Here is a 15,698-nt window from a genome sequence, read left to right as displayed (position 1 = left end):
CAGTAGCGTATTATATAAGATCTGTATGACGTTTCATTGACGTCTGAGCTTGCATGATAATTGCATTCATTGTATATTGTACACAATCATGATTGTACATTGTTTAGTGTGTCTCCGTGTGATGATGATGATGACGATGATGTCAGATAGCCTACGTCCCCCCCCCCCCCCCCCAACTGGCTATTGGCCGGGCTGACTACAGCTAAATGTTTATTTTTATATATTTAGAACTGGCATCAGATGAGGAGGAGGAGGAGGATGATGATGATGATGATGAAGACGAAGAGTCAAGACTACGATGGAGTTCTCCGACACTGAACCGGATGCATTCATTCATTTCAGTTGTTGTTTTTTTTAAATTTAGCCTACACACACACACACCGTCAAGAACAACTGGAATGCAGTGGTTTGGGGACACTGGGGAGTTTGGGGACAACTGTTTTGTATGTAGGCCTATTTATTTTCTGTAATATTTATTATAATTGTATTATGTTAGTCATAAAAAATAAAAGACAAGCTTTTACAATGAGTTAGACCTGTCATGGCTATTTTGTTCACTATTCTGAGGTTTATGGTTTGACTAAGCGAGTTTCAACTGTGATTTACTCTGTAACGGTAGATGGTAAGAACCCAATTTTTTTGTTATAATACAGTATACATTCAAGTCTATATTTTGATACATATCATGGGCACAAAGTCATATCAAAAACAATGTCCTTGGATGTGTTTTTTATCAAAACTGTTTCTTCACAACAGGTTTTTGAGATACATGCATGAATAGACAAGGTACTGGTAAGACTATGTAAACATGGTATATATCAAAATGTGCGTTAGAATGTCTAATTTTACCCCAAAAAAGAATTGAGTTTATATGATGTTCCATTTCAGAGCTAGGGGGACTTTTAGCTGGATAGGTCAGATTGATCATGACTGACCATGCTATTTATAGATGGCAAAATATCTACAGTGGTACATGTGAGAAACTTTTTATTTTATTTTAATTGAACTAGACAACTCACCCTTTAAAATGAGATATTGCATGGCTATGTACGCCCAGCAGAAAAAAAGTTATTTAGAAAATAAAACTTCAACCGGGCATAACTTTTTTTGTTGTCCTAGAAACACTACCCAGTGTAAATGCAGGCTCTTTTAAATGGCTTCCAACACACAAACTAAACATTTTATCAACTCAGTTCATTTTTTTCCTGGAAGCAGATCTTTCGTTGTCACACATTCACAGCAGAGAATTTTCAATAAATCATTCAAAAACGCCATTCTGCCATAGAGAAGTCTAAAAACTATATAGAAATCCTTGAAACTCTCAAAGAGTTAACAGCAACGACAATCGCCGCGGCCGGCACATGCATGTTTAACCGTTTCCGTCCATCCGACGTGTCACGCGTCCTAGGGAATCCAACCGACGCATCCATTGGACGTGTCCACACGTCCTAGCGCATCCTCAATGTTATCAGGCGAGAGAAGAATATTCTCATTTTTTTCATTTTCTTCATTTTTCAGTCGGAATCTCGGCCACCGCTTCGCTCTTCGGTCATATTATAGTCCATGAGCCGGACAAGTTTTCATTACGAAATGAGTGGGCAAAACCATACCTATATTAAATTGTTTAGAAGGTCAACACTTCCAGCTTTTTCATATTTATCACATATTTTGTTATTTTCACCTATATACATGATGGGTGAATAGGATGAAAAAAACTAGTGATCACCATGAAACTTCCCTAGTTGATTAATTACATAAAAACAATGATTTATTGTATTACAAGTTTTCTGAAATTGTATATTTAAATATGCAAATTAGGCATTATATAGGAAAATATGCCTGATTTCGCCTAACTTTCCCGAATCAATATTCAATCCAAATATTGGATTGAATATTGTATTGACAGAGTCAACATTCTTATTTAATTTTGTTAACATGTTTTAAACGAGGGAATATTCAATGTCCATATAGTAGCCAATGTATCATCTAACTATAAATGCAAAGTCTGGCTGTACAGCTGTACGTCTGTAATCCATGAAACTCGAGCATCGTTCGCCCCACCTACTTCAAATTCGACACACGCATTCCACACCCCCACAGGGAGTGCAGTGCCCGGTGTTGAGTTGGTCGGACCCATGGTTGTCCAGAACCGCCACAAAAGGCCTCTGCCCGGGCCACAGCTGACATCACAAGGCCTCTGCCTCTGCAACCCCATATTTGGGCATGCCTGACAAAGATGGGCATAAAAGGTGATTCCGCTGACATCACTTCTGACACCACCAGCTCAACAGAATGATACATTGGCTAATAGATGGCAGTTACAGATCACCTTTTTTACATGCCAATATGCCCAAAGGAGAGCTGAGTCAGACAAAGCACGAGATGCACGCCTAAAGCTGCAAGATCTGTGGTTGGTGTCAAATTTGCACACTCAGTCCACGCATCACCCTGTGTCCAACTGGCATCATCTATCCATTCACTCTGCCCCGCCAACATTTTCCAGTGAGACCCTGCTTTGCCATGACTGTCAATAAGTCGCAGGGCCAGACACTACACCGTGTTGGGGTGCTTGAGGGACTTCTTCAGCCATGGCCAGTTCTACGTGGCGGCCAGTAGGGTTAGCAAATCAAGCAGGCATTCTTGCTCGAGATGAAGAGACAAACAAGAAGTGCCAGTTTATCAGCAATCTTGTTTTTAAAGAGGTCCTTACAATACAAGTGCAGCTAGTGCCCGGTGTCGAGTCGGTCAGACCCACGGTTGTCCAAAACCGCCACAAAAGTCCTCTGCCCGGGCTCTGTGCAGGGCCCCTGCCCAGGCTCCCACGGACTGGTAAATTCAGTCCTTTATTTCCGAGTGATAATCAGGCCCTCTTCTTGGGGTTGGTTATTGCATGTTAGTAATTTGCACATTGATGTGCATTTCAAGCCGTGTCAAGCACTTGCATCCTGGGAGCTTGCATTTGCGACGCGTGAATTCCGTTTGTGTCCGAGAGTAGGCATGGCTGAGACATGGGAACGCCCCGCCTGCATGTGATTGGTCTACTGACACTGCCCGTCTTGACTGTCCTCCGAGACGCAGGTTACACCGTGGTGAGATTGAGAAATAAATAATAGGCTACAAGAGAATGACAGCTTGGCAAGAGGCAAACTTATTGTTTATGCCGTTTGCTTTGATAGTGTTGATTATTGTGTATTAATCTAATTATAGTAAACTAATACTATTACACTAAAAAGGATAAAGATGAAGGGAAAATAGACCTTTTTATAGTACAATAATGTTTCAAGTTTACATATTATGGCGTGCATGTTCAATCAATTATTCCATCAAAGAAAACGGCATAAACAATATTAGTTTGCCTCTTAAAACTTACAAGTTAGCGTTCTCTTGTATCATACCATACTACTTGTATTATGTCCCACCACGGAGTAACCTCGCATCAGACTAACCAGGCATCAGACTAACCAGGCATCCATCAGACTAACCAGGCATCAGACTAACCAGGCATCCATCAGACTAACCAGGCATCCAGCATATCCACCTCGGAGGACATCAGACTAACCAGGCATCCAGCATATCCACCTCGGAGGACATCAGACTAACCAGGCATCCAGCATATCCACCTCGGAGGACAGTGTGGGTAGGCCAATCACAGGCAGGTGGGGCGTTACCATGCCTATGCTCGGACACAAACGGAATTCACGCATTTGCGACTACAGCAGCTGCAACACTACATCAGGAGCTGGAGATCCCTGCATCCATTCGACAGTGCGCCAACCATCATCATTTCTGGCCCAGCCATGCTGAACTGGGCTTGGGACTTGCCGGTGTCCCTCTCCAAATGCCAGCCTGGTAGTTGGCACGCATGGCATGCATGAAAAGGTCTCTACACAATAATGGCTCAAGCGTTGATCATATATTTTTGTAAGAATGTGTGGTAATATAGGCCACATATTCAATGCATGATAATGACCACTAAGCTATGTGTCTGCAATGGTTATCATGCCAAACTGTGAAGTAGAGATGCACAACAAGTCAAAAAAATCACACCAGCTTTGCCCACCCATTTGATTCTATAGTGGCCCTGGCTCGTGTTATCACACTATAATAGTGTTTCTGTTTGTATCTCTAGAGTTATAAAACGTACAAACACATGTTACCACTCATATTAAAGCTTAGAATGGTGATCAGTTTTCTATAGCCATTAGGAACATGTTGGTTCTTAGCACACACTTCCAAAATGGGGATATTTGCAAGCCTTATTTAAAATTTCTTAGATGTGTGTGCACAATACTGCATTAAAAGCCCATTTAAAGCATATATGGAAGTTTTGTGGAAGTAAAATAACCATTCCAATCAATTCCCCATATTTGAATTATGCAGAAAAGTGGTTTCATTGGTCTCTGCACAAAGTAAGGTTCAAAAGTTGATCATATATTTGTTGTCACAATTTGCATGTGGCAATATAGGGGTGCATGTATTCAATGCATGATAACTACCACTAAGCTGCTAGTCTGCGATTGTTATCATACAAAAATGTGAAGTAGAGATGTACAGCTAGTCAAAAATTCAAACAAGAATTTGCCCACCCATTTCGTAATTAACGCGCAAATTAGGGGGGTCTGGCTCATGGACTATTAGCTTCACTAGCCCGTTAGCGCGGCAGAAAGAATGCCTCGTCCCTCCTCATCCAGGGCGCTCGCCGTGTTCTCGTATCTGCTAATCCAGGGCGTATCCAGGGCGTATACTCGTATCTGCTAATCCAGGGCGCTCTCCGTGGTCTCGTCTCTGCTAATCCAGGGCGCTCTCCGTGGTCTCGTATCTGCTAATCCAGGGCGCTCTCCGTGGTCTCGTCTCTGCTAATCCAGGGCGCTCTCCGTGGTTTTTATCTGATGGATATACTAAGCGCTTCATATTCAATTCTTATTAAAGGCTTCTAAATAAATTTAAAAAAACAATGTTTCTATATCAGTGGTTCTCAAACCCCCATAATTTATATGTAAATTCTTCAAAAATAGCAGACCTACAAGCTCGTAGATCTGCTATTTTTCAATAGCTAAATTATATAACATAATGTTTAAAACACCAAAAGGGGTTCCCGCCCAAAATGGGTTAAAACACGAAAAAAGGGGTTCCCGCCCAGAATGGGTTCTGAATGGGCCTTGTTGTGTTTCAGTGCATCCAGAGCAGCTGCCCCAAAGACCCTGGATCAACCTGAAGGACAGAGACACACTCGTCCCCACCGGTACGTCTATGTCATGGGTTCCCAAAATGGGGTATACCTGAGGGAGTTCCAGGGGTTACCTAGCTCCATTAGAGATAGTTAGGAACCAAATGGACCCTAATGGGTCTGTAACTCAGAGAGTGTACACATGGAACCAAATGGAACGGGTCCATTTGGTTCCATTTGTACACTCTCAAAGTTAAATTGACAGTGGTTTTACAATATAAATTGGGGTACCAGAGATAGAAATGCCATTAAATCGGGGGTCCGTAGCATAATGCGTGCGGTGATTGATTGACTGATTGACTGCCCCCCCCCCCCCCCGACTTCATTGGTCAAATGGGTTGACCAATGAAGGAAATCAAATTCAAAGACGCATAACGCGATCAATCGGTGACCGTTTTTTCATTTCTCGCGTGGTGTTTGTGTCTCACAGCCGTGTTCACAGTCATGTGTCTCACAGCCGTGTTCACAGTCATGTGTCTCACAGCCGTGTTCACAGTCATGTGGTGTTTTGTGTCTCTCACAGCCGTGTTCACGGTCATGTGTCTCACAGCCGTGTTCACAGTCATGTCTCTCACAGCCGTGTTCACAGTCATGTGTCTCACAGCCGTGTTCACAGTCATGTGTCTCACAGCCGTGTTCACAGTCATGTGTCTCACAGCCGTGTTCACAGTCATGTGTCTCACAGCCGTGTTCACAGTCATGTGTCTCACAGTCATGTGTCTCACAGCCGTGTTCACAGTCATGTGTCTCACAGTCATGTGTCTCACAGCCGTGTTCACGGTCATGTGTCTCACAGCCGTGTTCACAGTCATGTGTCTCACAGCCGTGTTCACAGTCATGTGTCTCACAGTCATGTGTCTCACAGCCGTGTTCACAGTCATGTGTCTCACAGCCGTGTTCACAGTCATGTGTCTCACAGCCGTGTTCACAGTCATGTGTCTCACAGCCGTGTTCACAGTCATGTGTCTCACAGCCGTGTTCACAGTCATGTGTCTCACAGCCGTGTTCACGGTCATGTGTCTCACAGCCGTGTTCACAGTCATGTGTCTCACAGCCGTGTTCACAGTCATGTGTCTCACACAGCCGTGTTCACAGTCATGTGTCTCACAGCCGTGTTCACAGTCATGTGTCTCACAGCCGTGTTCACAGTCATGTGTCTCACAGCCGTGTTCACAGTCATGTGTCTCACAGCCGTGTTCACGGTCATGTGTCTCACAGCCGTGTTCACAGTCATGTGGTGTTTTGTGTCTCTTAGCCGTGTTCACGGTCATGTGCTACAACGTGCTGTGTGACAAGTACGCCACGCGCCAGCTGTACGGGTACTGCCCGTCCTGGGCGCTCAGCTGGGAGTACCGCAAGAAGGGCATCCTGGAGGAGATCACCAGCTGCGACGCTGACATCATCAGTCTACAGGTAGGTCCTCTGACATCATCAGGGAGGTCCTCTGACATCATCAGGTAGGTCCTCTGACATCATCAGGTAGGTCCTCTGACATCATCAGCCTACAGGTAGGTCCTCTTACATCATCAGGGAGGTCCTCTGACATCATCAGGTAGGTCCTCTGACATCATCAGGTAGGTCCTCTGACATCATCAGCCTACAGGTAGGTCCTCTGACATCATCAGGTAGGTCCTCTGACATCATCAGGTAGGTCCTCTGACATCATCAGCCTACAGGGAGGACCTCTGACATAATCAGCCTACAGGGAGGTCCTCTGAATCAGAATCACTTTATTTATCATTCTCCTACTGTACTGTACTGTACTGTACTGTACTGTACTGTACTGTACTGTACTGTACTGTACTGTACTGTACTGTACTGTACTGTACTGTACTGTACTGTACTGTACTATGTACTGTTATGTGTACTATGTACTGTTACCAACACCACACACAGCCTATAGATAAATAAAGTTACCAACACCACACACAGCCTATGCCTATAGATAAATAAAGTTACCAACACCACACACAGCCTATAGATAAATAAAGTTAAAGTTACCAACACCACACACAGCCTATAGATAAATAAAGTTACCAACACCACGCACAGCCTATAGATAAATAAAGTTACCAACACCACACACAGCCTATGGATAAATAGAGTTAAAGTTACCAACACCACACACAGCCTATAGATAAATAAAGTTACCAACACCACGCACAGCCTATAGATAAATAAAGTTACCAACACCACACACAGCCTATAGATAAATAAAGTTACCAACACCACACACAGCCTATGGATAAATAGAGTTAAAGTTACCAACACCACACACAGCCTATAGATAAATAAAGTTACCAACACCACACACAGCCTATAGATAAATAAAGTTACCAACACCACACACAGCCTATAGATAAATAAAGTTACCAACACCACACACAGCCTATAGATAAATAAAGTTAAAGTTACCAACACCACACAGCCTATAGATAAATAAAGTTAAAGTTACCAACACCACACACAGCCTATAGATAAATAAAGCTACCAACACCACACAGCCTATAGATAAATAAAGTTACCAATACCACCTCCTGGAGGGGCAACAACACATCAATACCACCTCCTGGAGGGGCAACAACACATCAATACCACCTCCTGGAGGGGCAACAACACATCAATACCACCTCCTGGAGGGGCAACAAGCTGCACATCAATCACGCACCAGGCAGGGTTGTTTTCCTCGACTAAAACTAAGACGAAAAATTTTCGTCGACTACCTTTTTCCACTGACGAAAACTAGAAATAAATGAAAACTAAGCTATGGTGACTAAAACTAAGACTAAATGTATCGACAATTTCGTCAAGAAAAGAAACTAGACTAAAATGTTAGGAAGGGACTAGTGGACAAGAGATCCAGTATAAGTCATTTTACCCGCCAAAATACATTTTAGTCGACTAAATCACCCAGTAGATTTAGTCGACTAAAATACTATGATATTTAGTCGACTAAAACTAGACTAACACTAAAACATGCCGGGTGACTAAATTAAAACTATTCAAGAGACTATGACTAAAACTAAAATCATAATTTGCTGCCAAAAACAACACTGGGTAAACCCTAACCCTAACCCTAAACAACACTGTTTACATACATAAAACAACACTGGGTAAACCCTAACCCTAACCCTAAACAACACTGTTTACATACATAAAACAACACTGGGTAAACCCTAACCCTAACCCTAAACAACACTGTTTACATACATAAAACAACACTGGGCAGACCCTAACCCTAACCCTAAACAACACTGTTTACATACATAAAACAACACTGGGTAAACCCTAACCCTAACCCTAAACAACACTGTTTACATACATAAAACAACACTGGGCAGACCCTAACCCTAACCCTAAACAACACTGTTTACATACATAAAACAACACTGGGTAAACCCTAACCCTAACCCTAAACAACACTGTTTACATACATAAAACAACACTGGGTAAACCCTAACCCTAACCCTAAACAACACTGTTTACATACATAAAACAACACTGGGCAGACCCTAACCCTAACCCTAAACAACACTGTTTACATACATAAAACAACACTGGGTAAACCCTAACCCTAACCCTAAACAACACTCTTTACATACATAAAACAACACTGGGTAAACCCTAACCCTAACCCTAAACAACACTGTTTACATACATAAAACAACACTAGTCCAACCTGGAGGAGACAAAGGCGTGGACCAACTTTTCAGCATCAGGTAGAGAGAGGGTGGGACGGAGTTTGGCTATGTTTTTTAGATGGAAGAATGATGTTTTGCAGAGGTGTTTGATGTGGGACTCGTAGTTGAGGTGGGGGTCCATTTTAACACCCAAGTTTGTGACAACTGGTGAAAGTGTGTATGGTGTTGGTAACTTTATTTATCTATAGGCTGTGTGTGGTGTTGGTAACTTTATTTATCTATAGGCTGTGTGGTGTTGGTAACTTTAACTTTATTTATCTATAGGCTGTGTGGTGTTGGTAACTTTAACTTTATTTATCTATAGGCTGTGTGTGGTGTTGGTAACTTTATTTATCCATAGGCTGTGTGTGGTGTTGGTAATTTTATTTATCTATAGGCTGTGTGGTGTTGGTAACTTTAACTTTATTTATCTATAGGCTGTGTGGTGTTGGTAACTTTAACTTTATTTATCTATAGGCTGTGTGTGGTGTTGGTAACTTTAACTTTATTTATCCATAGGCTGTTTGTGGTGTTGGTAACTTTAACTTTATTTATCTATAGGCTGTGTGTGGTGTTGGTAACTTTATTTATCTATAGGCTGTGTGTGGTGTTGGTAACTTTAACTTTATTTATCTATAGGCTGTGTGTGGTGTTGGTAACTTTAACTTTATTTATCTATAGGCTGTGTGTGGTGTTGGTAACTTTAACTTTATTTATCTATAGGCTGTGTGTGGTGTTGGTAACTTTAACTTTATTTATCTATAGGCTGTGTGTGGTGTTGGTAACTTTATTTATCTATAGGCTGTGTGGTGTTGGTAACTTTAACTTTATTTATCTATAGGCTGTGTGGTGTTGGTAACTTTAACTTTATTTATCTATAGGCTGTGTGTGGTGTTGGTAACTTTTTTTATCTATAGGCTGTGTGTGGTGTTGGTAACTTTAACTTTATTTATCTATAGGCTGTGTGTGGTGTTGGTAACTTTATTTATCTATAGGCTGTGTGTGGTGTTGGTAACTTTAACTTTATTTATCTATAGGCTGTGTGTGGTCACCACACACAGCCTATAGATAAATAAAGTTAAAGTTACCAACACCACACTGTGGTGTTGGTAACTTTATTTATCTATAGGCTGTGTGGTGTTGGTAACTTTATTTATCTATAGGCTGTGTGTGGTGTTGGTAACTTTATTTATCTATAGGCTGTGTGTGGTGTTGGTAACTTTATTTATCTATAGGCTGTGTGTGGTGTTGGTAACTTTAACTTTATTTATCTATAGGCTGTGTGTGGTGTTGGTAACTTTATTTATCTATAGGCTGTGTGGTGTTGGTAACTTTAACTTTATTTATCCATAGGCTGTTTGTGGTGTTGGTAACTTTAACTTTATTTATCTATAGGCTGTGTGTGGTGTTGGTAACTTTAACTTTATGTATCTATAGGCTGTGTGTGGTGTTGGTAACTTTATTTATCTATAGACTGTGTGTGGTGTTGGTAACTTTATTTATCTATAGGCTGTGTGTGGTGTTGGTAACTTTATTTTCTATAGGCTGTGTGTAGTGTTGGTAACTTTAACTTTATTTATCTATAGGCTGTGTGGTGTTGGTAACTTTAACTTTATTTATCTATCTTTATTTACCTCCAGGAGGTGGTATTGATGTGTTGTTTCACCCCCTGGAGGTGGTATTGATGTGTTATTGCGCCCCCCCCCCCCCCCCCCCCCCCCCCCCCCAGGAGGTGGAGACAGAGCAGTACTACGCCCTCTTCCTGGACACGCTGAAGGGGCGTGGCTACGACGGATACTTCTGTCCGAAGTCTCGAGCCAAGCTGGTTTCGGAGCAGGAGCGCCGTCACGTGGACGGCTGCGCCGTGTTCTTCAAAACGGACAAGTGAGTCGCTCTAAATCCATTTAGACCTGACGTCGATATTTAAAAAATGTCTGTTTTCTGAAATACCTCATGTTTCTGTATCAGTGGTGCTCATTATTTCATGTCAAGGACCCCCAAAAATATCTGTAATTGGCCGCCGACCCTCATCTGAAATTACGTAGTTCCTTTAATGGAAATTGCTCTCAGGAACAGCTCAACTGATTTTCTCCTCATCGTGATGTCATCAGTGTCAGTATCGCGGCCTACTTTGTATAATTCCTCCTCTTCGTCAGTCTTCAGTTCCAAATTTGCATTTTCCACTTTGTCCACCATTGTTGATTTTCCAAGCTGGCATGGAATGGAAACAAGCCTGGTTTTATCTAGCATCAGTATTATAATGACTCAAATATTAAATAATCTGCATATCAGCGCCCCCACCACCTCAGGACATTGTGGTACTGCAGCTAAAACTGCTTTCAAAGTCCAGAAAGAAACTAGAAAAAGTGCCCTTCTGGGCCTAGGTCTCCACCAGGAGGACAGGAGTGTGTGTGTGATGTTTAGCAAAATGTTTAGGAGCAATGTAAACGTGCGTGTGTGTGTGTGTGTGTGTGTGTGTGTGTGTGTGTGTGTGTGTGTGTGTGTGTGTGTGTGTGTGTGTGTGTGTGTGTGTGTGTGACGCGACGCGGCCTGTTGTAGCGCCACCATGAGGCTGATTTGAAAACTGTCAAGTGGCATTTCTTCCAAAGCCTAGTGGGAATATGCATGCACAGTTTCACCACAATTGGACGCTGCGTTGAGTAGTTGTGGCGATTTGTACAAAACGGGTACAAAGCGGGCTACTCCTGAAAAGTTTAGAAGCCAATCGTAGCCAATGAGGGTGGATTATGAGAAATCAAACAAACCCGTCTTGATTGATTGATTGATTGAAGAATGTATTAACAGTTTGCAGAATTACAGTACATTTCAAGCACAAACTCAATACAAAGACTGTTAACTGTGAGTGGACGACCCAATTAAGCATTACACTTGTTTCCAATAGGGTCCACCATGTTCAAATCATCAAAACATTTAGAGACGTACAAATAGACACTTCTATAGACAGAACAGGAATTCATCATAAAGGAGGTAAAAAGGGTAAAAAGGGAAAAGAAACATATACAGTGAGGGGAAAAAAGGGGTGGGCGGTTGGGGGATTCACGTTCAGCTCCGTTCATTTGTTTGTTTTCCTTGGAGGAGCTGCGTTGGGTCCCCAAGTCGGCTCCGTGGCCGTACCTTGAGTTGGCTGTGTGGCCGTGACCGTCTCTTTGGTGGCATAGGAGCGAAAATAATTTAGTCCCTTGTTTGAGCCGAATCTGGGTTGTACATGGTTCGTTGCACTCCCTCTGGTGTTGTGGGTGTGGACTTCGTTAACATTAAGGAAGTATCTAGACAGGTACATGGGTATCTTGGTGGTGTATCGAATCTTGTGGACCAGACCCATTGCAAGATGCTGTACTCTGTCGTCGACCCTAAGCCATTCCAGCCTGTCGAAGTGGGCAGGGGTGAGGTGGGTTCGGGGGGCTAGGTCAAGTAGGAGCCTGACCAGTTTGTTTTGGGAAGTCTGGAGCCTGGTTTTAAGGGCCTTTTTTGATCACATGACTATGGAGAGCATGTGTGACCCCTTCCAGTATTTTAAACCACAAGTCGGCTCTAATGAAACTCCACAATATACCAAAATATTTTATTTATTTTTTCGTTTTTTGCCACATTAACACAGTTGGAATGTTAAAGAATGTTTTTATTCCATCAGAAAGTCGTTTTAGTGTCATTAAGTCGTTGTAATTACATTGCAAAAATGTCTCTGTATTTACAGTTTATTTGCGCATTTTGGGGGTGTGAACATTCCTACACGTATTTACATAGAGTCGTTTCGATTGGCTCTTTGTTCTCCAGCTCAAGCCGCCCAGATTAGTTGCAGTGTTTCTGTGACATTTTAAACACAACAACATCATTATTGTTAACTTGATATGATGCTGTTGGATCTTGTAATAAAAGTATAAATTAAGTGATTACCCGTCGTCGTCCACTGAAGAAAAAAAAGTCGCTGCCAGTTTTGTGTTTGTGGTCTCCACACTACACACAGCTGTGCGTTCTGACGAGATTGTTTTAGTTACTTGTAATCCATTATTTTGCCCTTTATATCAGTGAACACGTGTAGCTATGTGTGGTTTAGCACTGTGTTTAAATCTTTGTAACTTTATTACCGTTGGATGCTGCTGCCTGATGATCAATACTGAAAGAATAACATTGCGTATCCGCGTGGTCGCGCATCGCGGTGAAATCCGTCTTTTATATAATTTGTTCAATCCATGACATTGTTGTTGTTAGAAGAACAGCTCAAATATTGAATGTGATGACATAGTGTAGTACAAATCCTGGTGTGATCTTCTTAAAACGTGGAAAGGATCATAACAAACGTCTAAGGTATTTTTTCCCCTGACTTTCTGTTGAAAAGATTTTAACTCTTTCACATCAGTGCACGGCTGATTTAAGCCATGCATTTAGGGGTAAAAAAGGTACCTTTGTACATATTAATAATAATGTAATGTAAACATACAGCATTTTTTAATTTAGCAATTAAAAGCATTGGTCTAAAACTCCAAGGCTGCAAATAGTTTTACTCCACATGTATTTATTTGAAAACTCAGTTAGCCTACTAGTTACTTTTTAGATTGTATTATTACAAAACATACACTAAACAACGTCCGTCCTATATTTCTATATTGCAATATTGATACTTTAACTTAAGTAAAACAACATACTTTCCCACACTGCCTACTAAGTGTCCACTCAACTAATCTGTGTCACTGACGGCTAACCTAGTGGGGGAGTGGTTAGTGGGTGGGGGAGTGATTATGCAAGCCATTAGGGGTGGAGACAAGTATCTATTGTCACACCCATTCCTGGGGCCCAGAGGTGCTAACATCTTTGGAATCTTTGCAGGGGAAATTCTCTGCTTTGGGGTTTCCAGTTCAACAAGTTTCAGATGGTCATATCTTCTTCATTTTTTTCCAATTTCAATGAACAATACATCATATGAAAGCTTACATTATGTAGTTTCATAATATGTAAAAAACAGAAAAATGACCATGGCCCCCTTGTATATCAATTTGTACCGATTTGCGTGAAATTTGGATCTAATCTGAAGGAGCAATATTAGAAAATGTGTTTTACATATGTCGGCCTCCTGGTGGCGCTATAAAGAGCAGATGTGAAAAATTCCAGGCAAAGGTTTTTCCTTGGCCTCTGGGGAGTTGGCATACAAAGTTATCCACAGATCCGTGCAGTTAGAGGTAAAAACACTTTTCGGCCAGTTATAGCGCCACCATGAGGCTGAGTTGAAAATGTTCATGTGGCATTTCTTCCTCGGCCTAGTGGGAATGTGCGTGCACAATTTCACGGAAATCACACAATGTGTTCATGATTTGCAGCATTTTGTTTGAAACTGAGCACTACTGCGAACTTTGGAAGCCAATCTTAGCCAATCAGGATGGAGTCTGAGAAATCTGAAAGACCCGTTCTGTTGAATGGCTCTAGAGAGACTGTGTACCAATTTGCGTGATGTTTGGACAAAATCTGTAGGTGTACTGTCCAAAAACTTGTTTTGCACAAAGCGGCCTCCTGGTGGCGCTATAACAGGCCGTTCTGGAAAGTTTGGGGCAGAGGTTCGTCGTTGGCATCCAGGGAGTGTGTGTGCAAAATTTGGCATCGCCCGGGTTAACGGTGCCGGAGATTAGCTGTTCACAGACGGACGGACGGACGGACACACACAAGGACACACGGACGGACGGAGTGCAAAACATACTCTCTCCCCATGCCTTCGGCCTGGTGGAGACAATGACAAGGACTGGTTATATCAGAGTGGTGATTGAGGCTCAAACCATTAGAAATAACTTTGAGGGACATAGACAATATGATATTAAATTAGAAACAGTTTTAAATGCATGTTATTTCTGCTTTAAAACACAAAGCCCGCCAGAACCGTAGTAACCGTAGGATGAAATGAATCGTCTAGCCTGCCAGACCCGTAGCGTAACGTTATCCAGGGTTTATATTCTTTAATCCATGTTTTGATCCCATCGTATCGTTAGCTGCCGCCTGTTAGCATAACAGTCAAAGTTGGGGCCATTTTGAAGATGCGCACGCATCCACTTGGACTCTATGTGCTGCTTTCAAAGGCCTGTATCTCCAAATCGGCGCAATGAATGTCGTTTCTGGTGAAAACAAGGTTTTTCAACGGCCGACAGCAGGCGCTGTGTATTAATTATTAGGCTGATTATGATGTCAATTAGCCAAAAATTAAATGTAACCCCGACTCGCCAGCGAATCAAACACACATTCAATTCCTATCCAATCTATCATTAACGTCCAATGAAGACGTGAGTCAATTAGCCTGTCAATATATATATAGTTTCCACTCGGAATGAATCGAGTTGAACCTATGTACATACTGTGTATCTTATCATAAAAACGTCTATCTGAAGACGTGAGTTCTTGAAACCGGTATGAATAAATACTGTGTTACAGTCCCCCTCAATATAAAACAAATCAAATACACACAGACGGAATCAAAGAATAGTCCGGAGATTTGTTTAGATTGTACCAGCAAAATGAGATATTTATTATATCGAAATACTGGTTACAGAATACTTGTCATACAAATATAAACATAGCAGAGCGGGCGCGTCATGGTTAATTCAATTTGGACATGAGCCATAATGACTTAACCATGCGCGTTGAAAAGTTATCATTTGGTAGACTGTGGTAGTTACTCCTGGCTGGTTCGCACATGAGTTGTGCAAAATAGCCAAGGGCAAACGTTATAAAGTCCAGTCTTACTCAAGCAACAATTTCAACTATAATTCCGTTCAATTTACAAGCACAATGCA

General features: G+C 41.9%; 1 protein-coding gene across 1 annotated transcript in view; it reads left to right on the top strand.

Moving 5' to 3' along the window:
• Positions 1-15,698, top strand: part of cnot6l (CCR4-NOT transcription complex, subunit 6-like) — a 55,625-nt gene that overhangs the window by 26,597 nt on the left and 13,330 nt on the right. Inside the window, exons 6-8 of the mRNA XM_079515646.1 lie at positions 5,174-5,242; positions 6,483-6,640; positions 10,637-10,791. Coding sequence (XP_079371772.1) covers positions 5,174-5,242; positions 6,483-6,640; positions 10,637-10,791 — 382 coding nt within the window. The remainder of the gene's footprint in view (positions 1-5,173; positions 5,243-6,482; positions 6,641-10,636; positions 10,792-15,698) is intronic.

This window comes from Electrona antarctica, assembly GCF_951216825.1.
Source record: "Electrona antarctica genome assembly, chromosome: 12".
Taxonomy (NCBI): Eukaryota; Metazoa; Chordata; class Actinopteri; order Myctophiformes; family Myctophidae; genus Electrona; species Electrona antarctica.
Note: the sequence above shows the minus strand (reverse complement) of the source record. Positions and strands in the feature narration are given on the sequence as shown.